The following is a 21,337-nucleotide window of genomic DNA, read 5'->3' as shown; positions in this document are numbered from 1 at the left end:
TCTGGACATCCTCTTGCATGATGGCATTTCACAGACCAGAGATTTAGTCACAGGTCCTGGACTTCTACTGTAGATAGCCCCTATGTGGGTATAAAAAGAATGTTTTTCGGGCACCTGAACCACCCACCGTAGCAGGTGTCCTCAAGCCTTTCGGTACATACTAACACCCTCATTCCTAATTGCTACGGGGAGGGCAAAAAAAGAAAACCCACATACGACAACAACAAAAAATTGGGAGAAGTGTCTCTACAACATTATTGCCCTGTTTTTAAGTGAGTCAATTATTAATTCCAGATACAAATGTATAAAATTATCATTATTCACTTGACTATCTTGAGCAATTAGCTAACAAATCACCTGCAGGGCCCTTGGAGCCCACTGGTGGTTTCTGGATCAGAGAGAACTGCTCTAAAACAACGCAGTGAGAAGCCAGACTTCTGAGAGGCACCACCAGGGATGCTCTCGGCTGCCCTGTCATGGGGAAATGTGTTCCGCAGGAGCTTGGGAGGTGGATGCAGGACAGTGAAGCCTGCTGGTTTACACTCCAGAGGGAGCCATTCTCCCTTCCTGGCCTTTCTGGCAAATTGTCCTGATAAGTGGTTTGCAGCAAGTTCCTGCAACTGGTAGACCCATGATTAATATTCATTTCTTCTTTTCTGGACCAAGTCAGCTAGTAGTAGTGGTAGTTGGGTGGGGTGGAGTCCTTCATGCCAGATAATGTTTCTGATTGAAAAATAGAGCCTACAGACAGGTCAGGACTAAACACAAGATGAATTCCGCTGGAAACAAACCTTTTGAATAAGAAGGAAAATTCAGACTAGACTAGGTACTATGGTTATGCTGGATAATTATATGCTAAGAGAGGGTGGTATTGAAATAAGCTATTATTGAGGTCACAGATGCCCCTCCATTGTTTGTAGGTGTTCTATGTAGCTTTCTAGCAAAGCTCTGGTTAAATTAGGGGCTCCTAGAAATAGCTGTGGTTTGAACCTGACACATGTATAACTAACTATTCGCAACTCATACCTTCCTAGCGGTGGGGTTTGGGTGTTTCCTTGTGCTGCTTGGTTTTTAGCAAAGCTAGCACTGTGGCTTGTTTGTCCACCTTTTTTTAAGCAAGAGAAAAGGAGGAGGAGAAGAAAAGAAAGCTTTTTTAATTTCAATGAGTTTCTTGGTTAAGAGTAAACACCTCATTAATTTTAAAGATATCAGCCCACAAACATTATTAATGCAGCCCAAATAATGGAGAGCATTAAAGGGAAATGTGAGGGGGTAGCACGTGCAAGGTGGAACACAGTCACCCACCAAGCACTCCGGAGAACGCTGCACACACCATTACCTACACTGCATGAAGGAGACAAACAAAGGCAAGAGACAGGGCAGATGAACGGGGGTGCACGCGCGTGCGCGCGCACACACACACTTTCCATAAAGCTGGGATTATCTGTGCTTACATGTCACCCCTTACCCTGAATATTAATTTGTCTTCTCAATAGTCGCAAAAGGTTTTCTATGTAGTAGCTCCATTTTAAATATAATGGACAGAGATGTAAAAGATTGTTTAAGGAAAGGAGAAGCTTCCCTGCCTCTCAGGAGCAACGATCCCACTCCTCTGCTCTGTTTGTTGCCATGCTTCTCCATTTACAGTGTGTGCATGGAGGCAGGCTAGAGGTGGGCATCGGCAGGATTTCATGCTTTTGGAGCTTTTCCCTTTGCAGGGCTGGCTTCCACCCTGGCCCTCTGGAACAAAGGAGGAAAGAACCCTGAGTAGAGTCATAGATCATGTTTCATAGGGCAGGGAGCCAGACTCAGCAACAGTTCTACAACTCTGAACAGACTTAAAGTAGATTCAGTGACTATCCCAGTTCTCTGTCTCCCTCGACATCTCGCGGCCTCCGTGCCTCCCCACCCCTGCTATGTGTACCGTGGCTAGGCTTACGTTCTCTTACTCTGTATCAGTCATCCTACTCTGAAGTTAACAACTGAGGTGTCCTGGTGTCCTTCAATAGCCCTTGGGCAATGATGTGAAATTCAGAGCCCGGTTCCATGCCAACGTTGGGTCTACTAGGGTCCTGACAGCAAAGGGCCATCTCCCTCTTAATCTAATCGTGTGCTATAGCCCTGTCCAGGCTGCCCAGCAGGGGCTTGGAGACAAGTCTGGGCAGGCAGGAGGAAAAATGATCTGTTCTAAACCTGTTGCCACTCTGGGCCTGATGTACAATGTTGCCATTGATACTAAATCCAATGCTCAGGATGCCTTGTTAGTTCTGGCTAATGGGCAATCAGATCCGCTGGCTCCGGGACATGTACTGTTTATCAGAGGGCACGGCTAACACTCTGGAGTCAGGCTGCATTCCACAGGGAGCCCAGAGCACAGGCCCTTCGGCCTACAGGGATGTGTGTGTGCAGCCTGGCTCCGATCCAGCAGCCTTAGGAGGGGAGCTTACCTCCACTACATTATCGGAGGTGCTGGTTCCCAGAAACAGCAGGGTGAGCATTTGATTTCTATATGGCAGCTTTTTGGTTTTTTGGGTTTTTTAATAATGAGGGTAGAAGTGGGAGGAGGTGGGAATAAAATGTGAGAATTCATTTTAATGGAAGAGGGTGGACAGCTGTAGGAGCTAAAGTGAGCCCAGCCCTCAGATATCCTCACGCGGAGCGAGATGTCCGTGCAGGCAGGAGGTGGCGGCCGTCCAGGGGGACTCCTGGGAAAATGCAGAGGGCCATTTGAGAAAGAAGGGTGCCTCATCTATCCTCCTTCTCTGACATAGTTTTCCTGTCTAGATTAGGGTAGAGTAGTTTTGTGGAGCTATCCATTGAATGCAGCTCATAAACTTGACAGAAGATCTTTCTGAGCTCCACCAGATCGAGAGAGAGAGAAGAAAGAGAATTTAGAGTCCTAGAAATCTTTCCAGGGTCACTCAATTATCCCTGGAATCACGGACTTTCTGCTCATCCAGCCTGACCCAGGGTCCAGATCCAAGAAACTCTCACTCCTGTGCAAGGATCTTACTTAGATGGCAAGAACTTTCCCGTTCTTTCTGAATTGGGAATGTTGGGAGGGGCTTGGGAGAGGAGGAAGATGGGCTTCTGTATGAAGCGTGAGTCTGGGCGTCAAAAATTCCAACTATGTCATAAAGACGGTCATGCAAAATTGAGTACTGGTGGGGTCTACCATCAAGGAGGCGATTAGAGGCTGACCTTGGGGCCTATTGCATCTCCAAGGAGCTCTCCACGCACACATTCTGAATTAGATTGATCTCTTTCATTAACATCAATAGGCTCCAAATACCTTTGTGTACTTATTATTACCTGGCTTTAATGGATAATGAAATTGTGGCATAACATCGCTAACACCTGAAGGGTGTCTAATGGAAACACGGACTGAAACTAAAGTGCTTTTTCCTCCCTTTCTCTGGAATTTAAAGGCACCAGCTCCTTTAGTCCATGAGAAATGATGGGCTCTCGGTAGGGCCAGCTCCATGGAGAACGGTGTCTCACTGACCTGGTGACATACCTTCCTCCCCAGCATCAGCAGTCAGTTACTGTCTCCGGCATGACCTGCAGAGAGGTGGCCCTCAGAGGACTGGCCTCACCAGGAGAGCCCCCGTTTGGGCTAACGCCACACTCCCGCCTTATTGGAACTAAAAGCAGCATCACTCATAGACTCCAGGACAACTCAGCGAACATCTTTTGAGCTCTTTTCACGTGCCCGTCACAGTGGCCCCACTGAGGACACAAGCACGAGTAAACGAGGGCTCCTGGTATCTGTTATGGCCCTCAAATGTGGCCCAGGGAGACACTGTAACAGTAACCACAGAAGTGAGCATTTACTCGACACCAGACAGCACTTAAGAGTTTGTACGTGTAAACCTCACATGTCTATGCAATTGGTGCTCTGAGTGCAACACACCCAAATGGATGAATTGGGCGTACAGAGAAGTTAACTCACCCAAGTCTAAGTAACTGGCCCGAGGGGACCCGGTGACTGTGGCGCCCGGACTTGAACCCAGACGGTCTGACTCCAGAAACTATGTGCTAATCCTATATGTACCTCACAACTGCCACACAATTCAACAGAACACAGCACACGCCGGTGCATTCTTTGGCCTTCATCTACTGTGTGTTACTGGGCAAATCAACTGTATTTGTTTCCTAGGGCTTCCATAACAAAGGACCACAAACCAGTGGCTTAAAACAACAGGAATAAATTTATTCTCTCACAGTTCTGGAGGCTAAAAATCAGGGTGTCAGCATGATTAGTTCCTTCTGGGGACTCCGAGGGAGAATCTGTTCCAGGCCTCTCTCCTAGCTTTTGGTGGCTCCCAGCAATCCTTGGCCTGTAAATGTATCACTCCAATCTCTGCCTCCATCCTCACGTGGCATTCTCCTTTATGTATCTCTTCTCTTCTTCTCATAAGGACACCAGTTCTATTGGGAGAAGGGCCCACCCTACTGAGGTAAGACCTCATCTGAACCAATTAATTATATCTGTGGTGATCCCATTTCCAAATAAGTCACATTCTTGGCTTTCAGGAAGGACATTAATTCTTGGGCCATTACTCAGCCCATTATAGTCCACTGCCCTCTGGCCCTCTGGCTCCCCAAAATTCATGTCCATCACATGTGCAAAATGCATTCACCCTATCCCAACATCCCTAAATGTCTTAACCCATTTCAGCACCAACTCTGAGACCAAAATATAATCTAAATATAAACTCAGAAGGTCCCAAGTCTCATCATCTAAATCAGGTACAGACTCTGGGTATGGTCCATTCTGGAGCAAACTTCCTTTCTACATGCAGACTCTAAAACATCCAACTACCAGAGTCCAGTTGCTGATTTCATGGGATGAAGAGGGGCAGAAACCTATCCTATTAACTGTTCTAATTCCATTATTTTAAAAAGTGCCTGACGTTCTGTTCATGCTCAATTAATGTTCCTTAAACAAGAGAATAAAGGGATTTGAGGATCAAACGAGATACGAAAACAAACCATTTCTGAAAGCTATGTGATAAAATGTTGAATTTCTTTAGGCTGCGCTGGGCTTGTGGAGAAAATTAGTCTAGTCCATAAGTAATACTGCTCCAAAATCAATATTGCTCCTAAATAAAAAGGGAGGTCCTTTTTTCTTGAAGAAAACCAAAGAGAGGGCCTATCTGACTGTATAATTGTATAAGCCAAACATAGGCAGGGGAGATTTCTGCTTTATGTGACAGCAGAGCTAATTGTCTACCCTTGGAGCTACATGTTTCCCTTTTACTTTCAGCTACTGTTGATATCCAGGGACAAAGATCCTCCTGACAGGACTGGCTACATGGTTGGTGAGGCCAGGGACAAAGGGAAATGTGGGGCTCCCTGTTCAAAAATTACAAGTTTCCAAATGGCACCAGCAGAGCCTGAAATCAAGCACCAGGCCCTTCTAAACGCCGGGCCCTGCGTAACTTCCCAAGCTTTATGCCCACGAAGCCAGCCTGCCTCCCAGCCTCTTGGCTCGTCACACCTCTCCCCCGTCACCTTGGGGGGCACGTGGTCTGATGAAACTGGGGAGCCATCTTTGGTTCTGGCCCAGGGTTATGTTCACTCTCTGCATCAGCCTCTGGGTAGAGAGGAACCACCTAAGCATCTGCTAGTGACATGGCAATGTTATTTAGATACGACAGCCAATCTCAATCATAGCCAAGATGCTCAGCAAGCAAAAGTAAGGTGCTTATTTATTTATTTATTTATTTATTTATTTATTTATTAGTCTTTTAAAAAGGTTTATTTATTTATTTTGAGGGAGAGAGAGTGGAGAGGCAGAGGGAGAGGAAGAGAGAGAATCCCCAGCAGACCCCACGCCCAGCATAGAGCTTAACATGGGGCCTGATTCCACGACCCTGAGATCAAGACCTGAGCCAAAACCAAGGATTAGACGCTCAACTGACTACACCATCCAGGCTCCCCAGTAAAGTGCTTTTTTAAAAAAGGAAAATCAAGGCATGCAGCCAGGATCACTTAAACTAGCACACATGGGCACTTAGAATTGAGGGGCCCTGGAGCTCAAGTCCCTTGACTCTAAGTCTGGGCTGTTTCTGCTTAACCACCCTGCCTACTTGGACTTTCTTTAGGGTGGTGTTCTTAACGCTTTTCATCCTCTTCACATCATACCTGCCATGAAGTCTCTAGGGGAGTCTTCCCACTTCTCCCTTCTAGAGAGAGCAGGCTGATCACCCCCCACCCCCACTCCACATAGCCCAGGCCGGGTGCACCGCACAAGACCCCTGTGGACCCCAACCATCCAGCTCCCTTTCTCCCATCCCCTGCTAACCACAGCCATCTCTTCCATAGTATGACCAAGACAGCCTGCGAGGCCCAGAGTGGTGACAGTCTGTTTGGTTGTTGCTTTCCTTGTTGACTATGCTGTGGTAGAAATGTGTTTTAACCAAATTATTACAAAGCATGAGTGTTGCCCTCGTTTATAGATATTTGCAGCCAATTATGCTCAATGTGAAAGATAATAGCCAGACTACAGCCCTCCCATTGGCTCTGGCCTCCCAAGCTCCACTGGGTTGGGATATGCTCCCAGTCCCAACAGCTGGGGGCCCCGTTTGCTTCTGCAGGGTGGTAGATGTCTGGTCTCACCCAGCCAAGCTCTTCCCCACCCCCTTCTCCTCCATCCCTGGCCTCTGCCTGGGCTCCTTCTGTGTGCTTGCCTTGCAGAGTGGGAGACAGAGATGAGGGAGAAGAACCCTGAACTCAGCTCGGATGTCTGCTCAGACCAAGAGTTGTAGCTACGCTGTGGCAGAAGGGACACTGGGCTTGGAACCAGATGTGGGGCACAGCCCAGCTCTTCCACTTACTCAACTTACTTCAGGAGCCGAGCTTTGTTTTTAAGAGTCTAGAGTGGGGGTGTTCTATTACCTGCCAACAAGCTCACAGTGAGAATTAAATAAACCACATCATATGTGTAAAAGCATCTCACATGTTATCTGACACATAGAAAGCATTCAGTTGTTTGGTGGATCAGAGAAATGGGAGACTTCAGACATTATTTTACGTCCAGATCCAACAGTGAAGGGCTCAGGACATTCATATATTCAATAAACATGAATAAGGTAGGTATTATTTTTGGCCCCATGAGGAATTTTTCTTTAAAGATTTTAATTATTTATTTGACAGAGACACACAGCGAGAGAGGAAACCCAAGCAGGGAGAGTGGGAGAGGGAGAAGTAGGCTTCCTGCGGAGCAGGGAGCCCAGTGTGGGGCTCGATCCCAGGACCCCGGGATCAGGACCTGAGCCGAAGGCAGACGCTGAACCAACTGAGCCCCCAGGCGCCCCCCGCCCCCACCCCATGAGGAATTGTTTAATTGTTGCTGCTTTTGCCCTCCAAGGGTCGGCGGGGGGGGGGGGGGGGGAAGCAATCCTGTCATTCTGATGAAAATAGTTTGTGTTTATTAAAGACACTTCCTATCACCATCCCAGACAAGAGAGGTGTACAAAAATGGCAATAACAGCAATTTTTTAGTCTCCAATTCCCAGCTACAAAACCCATTCAGCAGCTCTGTATGCCCGGCCATCCTGCTGGACATCTTCGGCTGTCCCCCCACTTAGATCCACTTGTCCACCTGCTCTGTGCTCCTGGAGATGAGCCATGGCCCCACTGACCGATGGGAAGAGGAGACGGAATGGCAGGAGGTTGGAGAGAGGGGAAGAGTGAGTCAGATGCTTATCTGTCCATTTTTCTCCCTATGGAATCACCACCAGGCTGGCTGTGCCCCGAAGAGGGAGGGGCAAGCCACAGTGTGGTGGCCACCTCCACCCAGCTTTCTCTCCTCGGATTCTAGTCACATTCCCAGCCCGAGGCCCCTTTAGGACCCAGGGTAGGGACAGCTCACCCAGCCATCCCAAATACCTGGGCACTGCCCTCTGCCTGCCCATACCTTGTCAGCCGTCTCTTTGCCAAGCCCTCCTCAGAGGTCCCAGGGTGCCATTTGGTCGTGCCCAGACTCTGACGGACACACAGGTGCTGAGACGCTCATGTTCCACAGAGGACAGGCTATGCCGAAAACAGTACAATATGTTGTAGAAGTGACGTAAGAAGAAAGATTTTGGTGTAAGACCTCGATTTAACACAGTTTCTCACTTGCCAGCTGGGTGAGGTTTTTTTTTTTTAAGATTTTATTTATTTATTTGACAGAGAGAGAAACAGCAAGAGAGGGAACACAAGCAGGGGGAGCGGGAGAGGGAGGAGCGGCTTCCCGCTGAGCAGGGAGCCGGACATGGGACTCCATCCCAGGACCCTGGGATCATGCCCTGAGCCGAAGGCAGACACTTAACGACTGAGCCACCCAGGCACCCTCCTTTTTTTTTTTATTTTAAGATTTTATTTATTTACTTGACAGAGAGAGACACAGCGAGAGAGGGACACAAGCAGGGGGAGTGGGAGAAGGAGAAGCAGTCTCCCCGCGGAGCAGGGAGCCCGATGTGGGGCTCAATCCCAGGACCCTGGGATCATGACCTGAGCCAAAGGCAGACGCCTAACGACTGAGCCACCCAGGCGCCCCCAGCTGTGTGAGTTTGAACAAGCAGTTCAATCTCTGTGAACCTCAGTTTCTTTGTCTGTAGAATGGAGATAATAATGACCAGCCCTTTGAATGGGTGTGAGGATTGAGCAGGACAGGGCACAGAGGACACTTAGGCTAGTGCCTGGCATACAGCAAGCAGCAAATAAATAGACACTTCTTATTATAATTAGTAATTTAGTTCCACATAAAAGCTTAAAGGGTTTTTTTTCTATTTTCTAAACCACAAAATAATCTCCTTTTTCTAAACTACATAGTCTTTTCACATTATGCAAAAATGTTGGGACGTCAGGGAATGTTCTTGGCTATGGGTTCTAGTCCTTCAGCACAGACCTTCTTTTCAGTAGATGCCTTGTCCCTGGGCAGGTGGTGATTCGCAGGCGTCCGCTGGTCTATGTTGTGAGCCTGCTGATTCCCAGCATCTTCCTAATGCTTGTGGATCTGGGGAGCTTCTACCTACCACCCACCTGCCGTATCAGGATTGTGTTCAAGAGCAGCGTGCTGGTGGGCTACACTGTCTTCAGGGTCAACATGTCCGACGAGATGCCAAGGAGCGCACTGAGTACCCCTCTGATTGGTAAGCAGCCTTGGGGATACCAGGCACCCATCTTCCATGACTCCTGTCACAGATCTGATGTTGCATTTCAGATCAGGGGAGGGAGAGGCCCCAGACACTGTGGCTAAGTACACCTCCTCTGGTTCCTTCCCTCAGGAGTCTTCTTCACGGTCTGCATGGCCTTCCTGGTTATCAGCTTATTTAAGTCCATCCTGCTGGTCAGATTCCTCCATGATGAGTGGAGCCATGGGCAGGAGTGGCCCCTCTTGTGCCTTCGAGGGGACACTGATGCTGATGGGCCTAGAATGGATCCCAGAGCCCAGCTTGCTGGGGTACCAGGTTTGTGAGAAGCCTCGAGGTCCGCACCCTGTCTTGCCTGATCACTCTCCGCACCGGTTCCCATTGGTGGAGCACCAGGCCATGCGTCCAGCTGTGCGAAAAATTTGAAACACTTGCTTCTTAGCCTCTGTGCTGCATTTGATATTACCTATCTGGAGACCTGCTGACTTTCCAGAAAGCCTCACTTTAGCTTAGAGGTCAGGCCCTCAGTTGACTTTGCTTATTTTTGTTTGTATTTTCCAATTTTAGCCAGTTAGCTGAAGTGACTAAGCGACTGACTCTGGAATAATAGAGTGCTGGTGTGTGTGCACACTTGCTTGTATGTATTTGGGTTCCTGTTGCTTAATGTGAGCAAGTGTATGAATTATCCCAGTGCTCGCCTTGGCAGCTCATATACCCAAATTGGAACAATACAGAGGTTAGCGTGGCCCCTGCTCAAGGATGAGAGGCAAATTTGTGAAGCGTTCTGTATTTTTACTGTATACTTGAAAGTTGCTAAAGAAATATATCCTAAAAGTTCTCATCACAAGAAAACAATGTGTAACTGTGTGGTGGTGGAGGTTAACCAGACTTACTCTGGTGAGATAGATAGATAGATAGATTATATATAATATATATATATATATATATTATATATATATAATGCTATACACATGAGACATATAATGTTATATGTAAATCATATCACAATTAAACAAAAATAATCATCCCAGCCCCTAAAGCTCCGATGGAATTAGTGGGGCCGGCCCCCAGCTCAGAAAATCTGGGTGGCTCTAACCTAGACAGGCTTCCCGCACGACCCGGCTCTGCCACATTCCGCAGAGCTCCCCTGAGCACAGCCCTACCTCCCCCCAAGCCCAACCCAATCCCCTGCCCTGTTCTGCCTACAAACCTTCGTTGTAGGATGAGGCCATCGCCTCCAGTAGGAAGCCCAGGGGGCCTCGGGAGCCCCCAGCTCACCCAGGATGTTTTCCTCTCTCATGCAGAGCCCCTGATCTGTCGAGAGCACCAGGTGCAGCCAGGGAGCCTGAAGGAAGTCTGGTTCCAGCTTAAGTCCATCAGCACCTACTTCCAAACCTGGGAGCAGGCGGACCGGCAGGGGGTTAAGTGGCTGGCCCTCCTGGAACGTTTTGACCGACTGCTCTTTCAAGCCTACGCCGTCATGCTGGGCCTCTACACCGTCACCCTGTGCTCCCTCTGGGCACTGTGGGGCAGCTCGTGAGCCCCGGAGGCTGCTGCTCTCTCAGCACTTGGGGCAGGCTGGAGGGTTTTGTGGGCCGTGCGGAAGGGGCACGTGGGTTAAAAAGCTCCTCTCACCTCTTGTTGCCTCTTGGCCTTCAGTGCAGGTACTCACACCGGAGGAGGTACTGAATGACCCAGGATTAGGCATTCATGATGAAAATGCCCGGACATCTCAGGGTATACAGTGAAAAGGAAGCCTGCCTTCTTATTCCACGTCACTCCCCCAGAGTGAGCACCGTTAGCAATCTCTTTCAGAGCCTTTCTAGGTACATCACATACATGTGTGTTTGGAGGGTTGTTTTTTCAAATGAAAGATCACTTCACCCCCCAGGTCTGTCTTGGTCATTCAGTCAGCCATTCAGAATGTTTACTGAGTGTCAATTAAGTTCTAGGTGTTATGTTGGGCACACCAGAGAATACAAAATACGTCCGTCACAGATCCTTCTTCCCTTGACTTGATTCCCAAGGTCAACCTTGTACAGAGCAGAATGCAAGATTCACACCTCATCCGTGTCCTGAAGCTCTAGTTCCCACTGTCTCCCTTGAGCGCCTCTTCCCCTGCACTGTATCACTGCTGGAGGGAAGCCGGGAGCCAACGTCTCGGACCCAGTCAACACAACACTTGGTCAGCACACACCATGTGTAAGGCACCGAGCTGGGGGCCAGGCTTCATGCATGAACCTAGGGTTCCAGGAGATTATAATCCACTGTCCTTGTATTCGTCAGCTAGGGCCGCTGTAACAAAACACCACAGACTCTGAGGCTTAAACAGAAATGTCTTTTCTCACTGCTCTGGAGGCTGGAAGTCTGAGATCAAGGTGTCAGCAGGGTTGGTTTCTTCTGAGGCCTCTGTCCTTGGCCCACAACTGGCTGACTGGTCCCTGCATCCTCACGTGGCCTTCCCTCTGCGCACGTCCATATCTGTGTCCGATTCCTCCTCTTATACGGACACCAACTCTATTGGATTAGGGCCCACATTAACAACCTCATTTAACCTGAATCACCTCTTTAAAGGCCCTACTCTGGATACGCATTCTGGGGCACTGGGGGTTAGGATTTCAACATGAATTTGGGGGGAGTAACACAATTCAGCCCAGACTACTTGCATGACTGTGGACGCTTGGCCAGTCCAAAATCTGCAGGTGGGCGGGGACCCAGGGAATAGTTACAGTTTGAATCCAAAGCAGAGGTGGGGGTGTCTGCTGGCAGAATTCTCGCTTCTTCCAGGAAGCCAGTGTTTTACTCTTGAGGCTTTCAACTGATTAGATGAGGCCCACCCACATTCTGGAGGGGAATCTGTTTTCCCGAAGTCTACTGATTTAAATGCTAATCTCGTGTAAAAAATACCTTCACAGAAGCATCTAGAATAATGTTTGACCAAATATCTGGGTCCTGTGGCCCAGCCAAGTTCACACACAAAACTAACCATCACAGTCCCAGTGGCCCCATAGCTTCCCATCTATGCCCACAGACGCTTCTTAAGACAGAAGAGCCCTGATCCCCGGGCACTCGGGTAACTCATCAGATTCTGGCTCTTACTCTCCAGGGGCCGAACCTGTACTGACTCGCTTACCTTACGGCAGTTCCCATGGCCCCGTCACCTGAACTCAAAGATTAGAGTTCAAGTCTCCCACATATTTTCCTTCCTCTTATTTTGACTTTCTTCATTTCCCATTGCTTCTTTTTACGGAGGCTTCGTCTAGGCCAGCTCACCTGCTTGCCATTCCGTCCCAGGCTCTACAGCTAGCTCACATATTCTTTTGTGTCACCAAATCTGTGTGCCACTCCGTCTAAGGACCCTGCTCAAAACAGCCTTCCCCCACCTTCTTCACCCGATCATCCCATGTCTCTGTCCCCTCTCTCTAGCTTTAGTTTTACCTTATTCTATACGCTTCCCTCTTTGAACGTTTTATGGCCTCCTGTGTGTGTGTGTGTGTGTGTGCATCACTTGTCACACAGACCACATACTCCTAGTGGAGTCCCCCTGTTTTCTGTTTTGGCTCCTCCGCCATCTCTGCCCAGGTCCGCACAGAGTTTTGCTCGCCGCACCCCTGCAGCTGCTGTTGTAGAACCGCTCGTCCCAGCTCACTGCTGCTGTTGGACGCAGGTGTCGTGTGTCTTCCCAGGTCTGAGGGGAGAGTCTACCCGAGGTCAGACTCCCGGTGCTTCGGCGTCGCTCTGCCCTCTGTCAGGGTAGCCATCGGGAGCTTGCTGTGTAGACCACGGTAGGCTGAGCGAGAACCAGCACTCCTAATGCTACCGGCAGAGGACACAAAAGTCCAAAGCTGTTTGCTAGGAACTTTCTGCAGCGCTAAAATTGCCTTTAAAAAAACCCGCCCCCCCATCCCCCTAAAGAAAAAGAATTTAAATTCAAACAGCCTTTACCTGCATCCTCCCTCTCTCATTACCTCCCAGTTAGTGCTCAACGCCAATTGTCCATGAAATTCCACTGCTGCTGTTAATGAAATGAGGAACATAAGAAGTTTGTGAACAGGAAGTGTCCATGCAACCCTCCACCTGTTTCCCTCCTCACTTCCTCCGTTCTACTCCTGGCCTCCTCTGTCTCCACCTGCTCCGTGAGCCTCTACGTTGATCCCTAGAGCTCTCTTCACTTCCTTGGTTATTAAAGGTGAAAAGGCCTGCCATGAACTCCCCCTTGCGGAGTCTCCTTCCTCTCCAGCTGTCCTTGGAGAAAGCACCTGGTTTGGGTCCTGGCTCCATCACTGTCTAGCCAGGGGACCCTGAGCTTAATGTCTCAGAGCTTTAGTTACCCTGTTTGGCATTGGGGTTGCTCATACTTACTCTACCAAATCACAGAACTTTGAGGATCAGAATGAAGCAATGTATTTAACAGTACTTTGAAAAGTAGATAATACATCACCAAATAAAAATAAGACCTGCCTGCTATCAACAGACGGGGTTCTAGTCTGAAGTGTTCCTTCTTCCACTACCTCTATCAGAATCCAGGTATGGGCTCTGGTTCTCCCCACAAGTGCCTTTATTCCAGGATCCACAGGCCAAGGACTAAAGCCATCCCGTGCCTTCTCCTGGGGGCTTTGGGTAGGGGGGCTGCCCAAGGCCCTTCCCGTTCCACTTGCCGTGTAGCCCACTTTCGCTGCCTCCCTGGAGAACATCTCCAGGTTCTTTATGTCTGCCTCTAAGAGGAGTGAAGCCTGGCCGCTAAGCTGGGCCCCAGGTGGACCACCTCTGCCTAAGCTCCAAGTGCCCCTGATCTGAACGTGGCGGCCAGGGATTCATTCGAAGCCCCAGGCTCAGCTCTGCCACCCGAAGCAAGGCCAACGTTAACAAACGTCAGGGGCACAGAGTCCCTGTGCGGTGGGAGGAAGAGAGGGTGCCTGCAGCCCTTATTTACAGAGCAGCTTTAGCTCGGCTCCTCCAAATGTTTATAAGTTTCACGATTCCTGTTTCATAGAGGAAGGAAACTGAGGAACAGAGCAAAAATGGGATTCTCCCAGCTGTGAATGCTCCGACCATCTGCTGTTTCCCAGAAGCTAAGGTAGTTTCGGAACTCACCAAGAAATCACAGCTCCAGTTCTGGGGACTTCACTGACGTCTAAAATAAAGACTTAGCGAAGCACAGCCCTGGGCTAGACAGGCAGCCCTCCATTTTATATGTCATGACATCTCAGAATAACTTCTAGGCACTGCTGCCGTGGTCTCTGGTACCTGTGGGGCCTCGTGTACGGCCAATGACTAGGTGGTGGAGGGTCTCGCTCCCCTCTCGAGAGGTCCCCCTCTGCCTCCCTGCCTGTCCTAGAGGGGAGGAGCTGTTGTGGTCAAGGAAGCTGAGCCCCTCACCCTTACATCTTGAGGACCCAGCCAGCCTCTGGGGTCCAGCTTTGAGCCTGGACAAGTCAGACCAGGAAGCAAACCAAAGCAATCACAGCTCCAGCCCTGGGGACAGGCAGCATGGTATGACCCCTGGCTCCCAGGGCGGAGGAGGGGGGGCAGTGCTCACTTCTCAAGGATCTAAATATACATAGAAAGGAGAGATTAGCAAAAGGAGGTGGACCTAAAATTTTTATCTTATAGTGTGGCTCTGAGGCTTCTAGTAAACTTCAGGTCTTGTGTTTAAGGTAAGGAATTCCTCCACCAATTCCTGGATGTTGGATAATCATCCCAGGGCAGAGACCCAGTTGCCCTGTTCCCTCCAGGATGGCTGTGCCTCCCTCCCTGCAACCCCATCTGTGCCCTGGGGCTCATCACAGGCATCTCCCCGTCCTGTTCCCTGGCTCACACTCCATCTCAGCAGCCCGAACCTTTCAGTCCTGAGTTATTTACCTGCTGAGACAATAAGAGCTTCCTAATTAGCTGAGCAACAGCATGGAGCCTTTTATGAGCAGCCAGGCCCCCCACCACACTCTGGTGTCCGTAATTGAAATGACCCACGCCAGTGATTAGATTAGGGGGCTGAAGCAGCCCAGTGTGCCACCCCCAACCCTCTCTCCTGTCCTGTCAGGGGGGTGATGTAGTTAAGTTTGTGCTTCATTTGGCAGAGACCATAAAGCAGGCATTGCAGCGGGGCTTTCTGCAGGGGTGGGAAGGCATTGCCGAGCAGTGGGCGGGCTCTGTGGCAGGCAACAGATTCCAGATCCGTGGGGTGGGTGGGGGAGGGGCGGGGGGCTTGCTTGCCCTTTGCCTTGCCCCCTCTACCTTCCCCCGGCCTAATGCCAGCCTCTGAAGCCCTGGGCCTAGCAGGATTATCAGCCCTACTCAGTGGCCCTAGGGACCAGGGCTGCATGGGGACGGCCAGACCCTGAGCAGACCCCACTCCCGGTCACCCTGCTCATCCTCTCTGGAGAGCTCCGGGCCAAGAGCAAGAGGGTTGAGGTGCTGTTGGCATTTCTTTTTCTCCCCACCTCCCTGGCTAATCTCAGCTTCTCAGCTCTTTCCCGTACAAGCCTTCCCCACGCCTGTCTCCTAACCTTGCGGCTCCCTCCCAGGTGGGGGACACCACGGGCTTTGGGGTCAGAAGCATCCATTTGTTTCCCTAGAGCATGGTTACGCAGAGCCGACATGGGTTTGCTCTCCGTGCAAACCTGAGGAAGTGCTGTCTTGAGACAGGTTTGGGGGCCCTAAGTGGGCTCTGCGGGAAAGAAGGCTGTGGTCAATTGGTGATGTCTGCCCCGGGAAAGAGAGGGGTAAGAGGAGAAGCAGAGCTAATGTTCACTGAGGCTTTGTCTTGTGCCAAGCACTGCGCTGAGTGCTTAGGGGATATAGTATTCTAGGACCCCGAGAACCCCAGCCCTGGGAGATCAGGGAGTTTGTTGTGTTCACTCTTGTGCTTCCAGGACCTACGACTGTGCCTGACACATAGTCAACAATCTGTGTGGCAATATGTGTTGGGTGAACCACACCAGGTTAAAATTCCTTATTAGCTATGTGATTTGGGCAAGTCATTTGAACTCTGTGCCTCAGTTTCCTCAACTATAAAATATGATTAATATTAAACCCAGCTTATAGGTTTAATATTAAGAGTTACTATATGGAAAACGCTTAGAAAGTTGTCCAGCACATGCTAAGCACTTGGTTAAGTGACAGTTTTTATCCTGAGTATCAATATCCCCATTTCGCAAGTGATCAACATCACTTATATCCGTGCTAAACACTCTCTAACTGATCACTATAGGTAATCTCATTAGATAGATGGTAGATGATAGATTGATAGATTGATAGATAATACGAGGGTTATTATGAAGATTATCTATATTATGAGATATGTATGTACAATGAGACCTCCTGGTGTATATAATCCTTATAATAGCCCTAGTATTATCATTGCCACTTCGCAGTTGAAGAAACTAAAGCATAGGGAGGTTAATTATGTTGTCTAAGATCACTAAGCTAGCAAGTGACAAAGCTAGGATTCAAATCTAAGCAGTCTGGCCCCAGACTCCGTGCTCTTGGGGCTTCTGCTGTAGTCAAGCACGCTCTCTCACTCCAGAGCTTTTACCCTTGACCATTACTCCCTAAAGAGGCTCGTCTTTGCTAACTTTATATGTGGCTAGAGGAGGGGGCTGCCGTAGAAGACAGGAGCTTGAATTCTAATTCTACCACCCATTAGGTTCATGACCCTGGGCAAGTAACTGAGTTAGTTCAGAATGTCAGGATTTTTTCTCATCTGTAAATTCTGAAAAAGAGCTCTTTCACTGAGATGCTGTGAGGATTGAATGAGATAAGATTTATGAAGTGCTGAGCACGTACCTCGCATTAGAGGTATTGAGAGTGATAGCAATTATTGTTATTATTCGCCACCTTTCCACAGGGCTGTTACCAGCGCCCAGAGAGATTGAGATTTATATATATATATAAAATAGCTATGTCAACTCTAAAGATTTCCTCCATGCATAGTCTCTGGATCAGCAGCCTCAGCAGCATGGGAACCGTTAGAAGAGCAGAATCTTGGGTCCTCTCAGATCTACTGAGTCAGGATCTGAATTCTCACCTGACCCCAGAGGATTCGTCTGCACACTGCAGTTACAGACGCCTGGTTGGAAAGGATGATGGTAAAGGGGGAGAGTGAGCGTTCCTGGAGGGAGCCTCACGGCAGGCCTGGGGTTCAGGGGCAGCACAGCGTCAGCGGAGCCCGCCTCGGCTATCCGGGCAGCTGGACCCGCAGGGCACCTGCCAGTCGCCTCACTCACTCCGTAATCTGCCCTCCCCCCAGTCGGAGCAGTCAAGCCCTCGGTGCAGCTGGGAGGCTGAATTATAGGCTGTGGGCGGATGGCGGAGATAGCTCCGTGCGTGAGCTCCGAGGGGAGAAGAGCATGAAGGGGAAGGAAGGCCCCTTCCACTGCTCTCCTTCCCCTGACAGCAGGCGCCCCCATTTCTGGAGAGCCAGGCGGTTGGCACCAGCGATCAGGCGACCCTTCCCCCCCCAACCCCCGGAACCCACTCGCTGCCCCTGGGCAGAGCGCCGAGCCCTCCAGCCGGCTGTGTCGTGGCCACAGTCTCTCGAGGGACCTCAGGCATTGAATCCCTCTTCTCAGGGAGGAGCCTCCTCTACAGACCTAGCCTCTGACCCAAAGCCTTGCCTCTCCCCAGAGCTTGACACCTCAGCAGGGGTGGACGTGAGACTTCAGGGACCGCCCGCTGTCCTCCTTCCTGCGGCCGGTACAAGCCGGTGCTGGGGGAAGGGACGTGCACGCCAGCCTCCCGGGAGGCCAAGCTACCGTGGCAGAGGGCTTTGCTGCCTGCTCTTATCAACGCACTGGGCATGGGGCTGGGGAGGGGAAGAGCCCCAGGTCACAGGGTAAGCCATGCTGCTGTCACGGTCCTCCCCTCCTCCACTCAGGTGCAGCCTACGCCCTGTCTTCCCAGCCAGGTCCCTGAGGCTCCCGGTGGCCTGCTCACTCCGCCACCATGTCTCAGCCCTGGTTCCTGGGAGGGAGGAAAGCTCTCTCTGTCTCCCAGACCTTCCCTTACTGGTGACACTTGAAACATCCATTAGGTTTTATGGAGCACTGCTTCCAGGCCTACAGGGGGGCGGGGTGGCTCTGGGCCTGCACTCAAGGCCTGAGGTCTCCCCACGGCCTGCAGTTCGTTCTGGCCACTCCCCATCTCCCCCTCACTCCCTGCCCTCTCCCCTTTCAGCCACCATGGCACTCTCCCTGCCACCTGAACTTGACCCTGAGGGTGCCCAGGCTTGTCACTGTGGCTTTGTGGGCTTGGGGCCCCTTGCTTGGCCTCCTTGGGCAGCACGTGTGTGTGTGCGTGCGTGTGCGTGTGTGTTTGAGGTGGTCGCTCAGAGTTGGAGGGGATCTAGCCCAGCTCGTTCAAAGCTCTCATTTTGCAGATGAGGCTGGGACAGGAGAACAATAAACCCTAGATAATGATGAGGATGATGGTAATGATGCTGATTACGGACGGATAGCCTCTAGCTATGGGACACGTACTGTGTGTCACGCTACCCATGAGGACTTCCCATATTGTATCCAATTTAGTTCTTACGGTAGGATGAATGAATAAATACAGAAACTGAGGCCCAGAGAGGTGACGTGACTTGCCTCATATCACACAATGAGGAGGTGAAAGAGTAGATTTGAACTCAGGATTATCTCACGGAGCAACCAGGAGCTTTAGTATCTAGGTGAATTTAATATCTCTCGTGTTTGGAGAGATGGTGACAGTAGCAGATGGCCCCCCTGTCATGGAGCCGCCGGGGCAGAGTTAAATGAGCTCCTGGGGGGTGGAAGCTGCAAAGGGAAGGGACTATTACTCTCAATGCAGAGCCCAGAGGAGAGCTGGGGTCTTCTATTTCCCGATGCAGTGCGCTTCCCTTGAGGTCTTACCCTGCTGGGCCTGAGCCTTTGGGTTAGAAAGTACACACACTGTCTTGGGCTAGAATCCTGAGAACCCCACGTGCTCCCCTGCCCAGGCAAAGAGAAGCAGGCGAAGGGCAGGGGAGGGGTGCAAAATGAGGCCAGGCTGCTGCAGGTCAAGTCGGGATGGGCAAGATCCAGAGTTGAGGAGGTGGCTGGAGAAGACTGGCATTTTGGAGCCCTCGACAAACCGTGCTGATGTGGGAAAGTGATGGGGCCGGCCAGAGGGCGGGGTGGAGGAGGTGGGGCTTCAGGCGGAATTGTGTGCCCGGCACTGGGGGAATTCTTTCTTTTTTAGGTTTTTATTTTAGTTCTAGTTAACATACAGTGTTTTATTAGTTTCAGGTGTGTAATATAGTGACTCAACACTTCATACAACACCCTGTGCTCATCACGACAAGTGCCCTCCTTCATCCCCATCACCTGTTCACTCCCCCGCCCGCTCCCTGCCCACCTCCCCTCGGGTGACCAGCAGTTTGCTCTCTAGAGTTAAGAGTCTGTTTCTTAGTTTGTCTCTCTCTGTTTTTCCTTTTTTTCTTAAATTCCGCATATGAGTAAAATCATATGGTATTTGTCTTTCTCTGACTTATTTCACTTAGCATAATATTTTCTAGCTCCATCCATGTTGTTGCAAATGGCAAGATTTCATTCTTTTTATGGCTGAGTAATATTACACTGTGTATATATATACACCACATATTTATCCATTCATCAATCGATGGGCACTTGGGCTGCTTCCATAATTGAGCTATTATGGATAATGCTCCTATAAACATCAGTGCACATGTATCACTTTGAATTAGTATTTTTGAATTCTTTGGGCAAATACCTAGTAGGGCAATTGCTAGATCACAGGGTAGCTCTATTTTCAACTTTTTGAGGAACCTCCATACTGTTTTCTGGAGTGGCTGCACCAGCTTGCATTCCCACCAACAAAGCAAGAGGGTGGGGGTATTCTCTTTCAAGAAAGATAAAGAAGATGACGGGGAGAGAGTCACCCAAGCATAAATTCAAATCCTGGCTCCACCACTTAATGGCTTCATGATGCTGGACAACTTAAATAATTCTCTGAGCCTCAGTTTATTCATCTGTAAAATAGGGATTATGATGTCCAACATTTAGAGTGAAGACTCTGCAAGTGTATAAGACATGTAATAGTTGCTCAAAAGTATCGTCCCTTCCTCTTCCCGCACCCTACCAACCATTCCTAACTAGGGGACTCTGGTCAATTTACTTAATTTCCTTTATAATAATAACAGTAGTAACAATAGTGACTACAACTTCCATTTACTGAGCACTTACTACGTGGCAGACATAACACTAAGCATCTTACTCGTATTATCTCATTAACTCCTCCCCCAGAACTCTATGCTAGATTCCATCCATCTATGCTGCCAAGCCCTAGAGAAGCTGATGGACTCATCCAAGGCCACAGAGCTAGAAAATAGCAGAGCTGACATTCGAACTGGGTTAGTCAGGAGAGGCTAGGCAATGTTACGGTGACACATGACCCCCAAATCTCAGTGGCTTACAGCACACTGTGTGCCCACCACAGGCCAGCTCCAGTTCTGGGCCATGCCCTCCCTCTGAGACATGGGCTGGTGCAGCAGCCTCTATCTGGGACATTGTCAGTCACCTTGGCAGAGAGGGAAAGAGACCTCACAAGGTTCTTGCCAGGCCTGAAAAATATACCTGTCTCTTCTGCTCACAACCTAACTCACTGTCCCATCATCCTCATCATGCAACCCACTCAACTCTCATGTCACCAGGAAGGGCAATCTTTGCAAGTACCCAGAAAAGGGGACAGCCAGAATATTCGGAGAGTAACACTAATGACCACCATATCCAGTTTCTAATCCCTACGCTCCATGGGTTCCCACTGTAGAGTGAGCCCCAGTGTTCTCATCTGTAAGGAAGGAATAATAATTCTACCTCTCAGGATGGTCACGCTGCTGACAGGACATAGTACACAAGAAGCCCAAGCCCGGAAACACTGAATCATGGTGATTATGTGTGGGCTTCAGGAATACTCTGGACTGGTCACTTCAACTGTTACTTGGTGGAATGGCAAATCTCACTATAGAATTCAGAAGTGTCTGCGAGACAAGGGACATGCTTTGAAAAGCTCTGTTGCTCTCGGTGCTCGTGAAACCACCTTCAGGGGAGCCAGAAGGGAAGGAACAGTTCCAGGCTGACAATCAGAGGCATCGGCAAATGGGATTATGTCAGCAAATGTGCAAAAGTGCTGTATGCTTTTGGAGGACTCTTCATTTAGGACTAATTAAATACTTG

General features: G+C 49.7%; 1 protein-coding gene and 1 non-coding gene across 2 annotated transcripts in view; both read left to right on the top strand.

The window, feature by feature from the left end:
• HTR3B (5-hydroxytryptamine receptor 3B) overlaps nucleotides 1–13,609 on the top strand; it is a 29,508-nt gene extending 15,899 nt beyond the window's left edge. Inside the window, exons 6-8 of the mRNA XM_031030241.2 lie at nucleotides 8,933–9,143; nucleotides 9,279–9,461; nucleotides 10,448–13,609. Of these exons, the coding sequence (XP_030886101.2) occupies nucleotides 8,933–9,143; nucleotides 9,279–9,461; nucleotides 10,448–10,683 (630 nt within the window). The 3' untranslated portion in view covers nucleotides 10,684–13,609. The remainder of the gene's footprint in view (nucleotides 1–8,932; nucleotides 9,144–9,278; nucleotides 9,462–10,447) is intronic.
• Nucleotides 9,834–9,937, top strand: LOC115941592 (U6 spliceosomal RNA). Its single transcript, XR_004076325.1, has one exon. It is a non-coding gene; the product is annotated as a U6 spliceosomal RNA (small nuclear RNA).
• Nucleotides 13,610–21,337: the final 7,728 nt, after the last annotated feature.

Source organism: Leptonychotes weddellii, chromosome 11 (genome assembly GCF_054177405.1).
Source record: "Leptonychotes weddellii isolate Sample4059 chromosome 11, ASM5417740v2, whole genome shotgun sequence".
Lineage (NCBI taxonomy): Eukaryota > Metazoa > Chordata > Mammalia > Carnivora > Phocidae > Leptonychotes > Leptonychotes weddellii.
The sequence above is the reverse complement of the archived record's forward strand: the minus strand, read 5'-3'. Positions and strand labels throughout refer to the sequence as shown.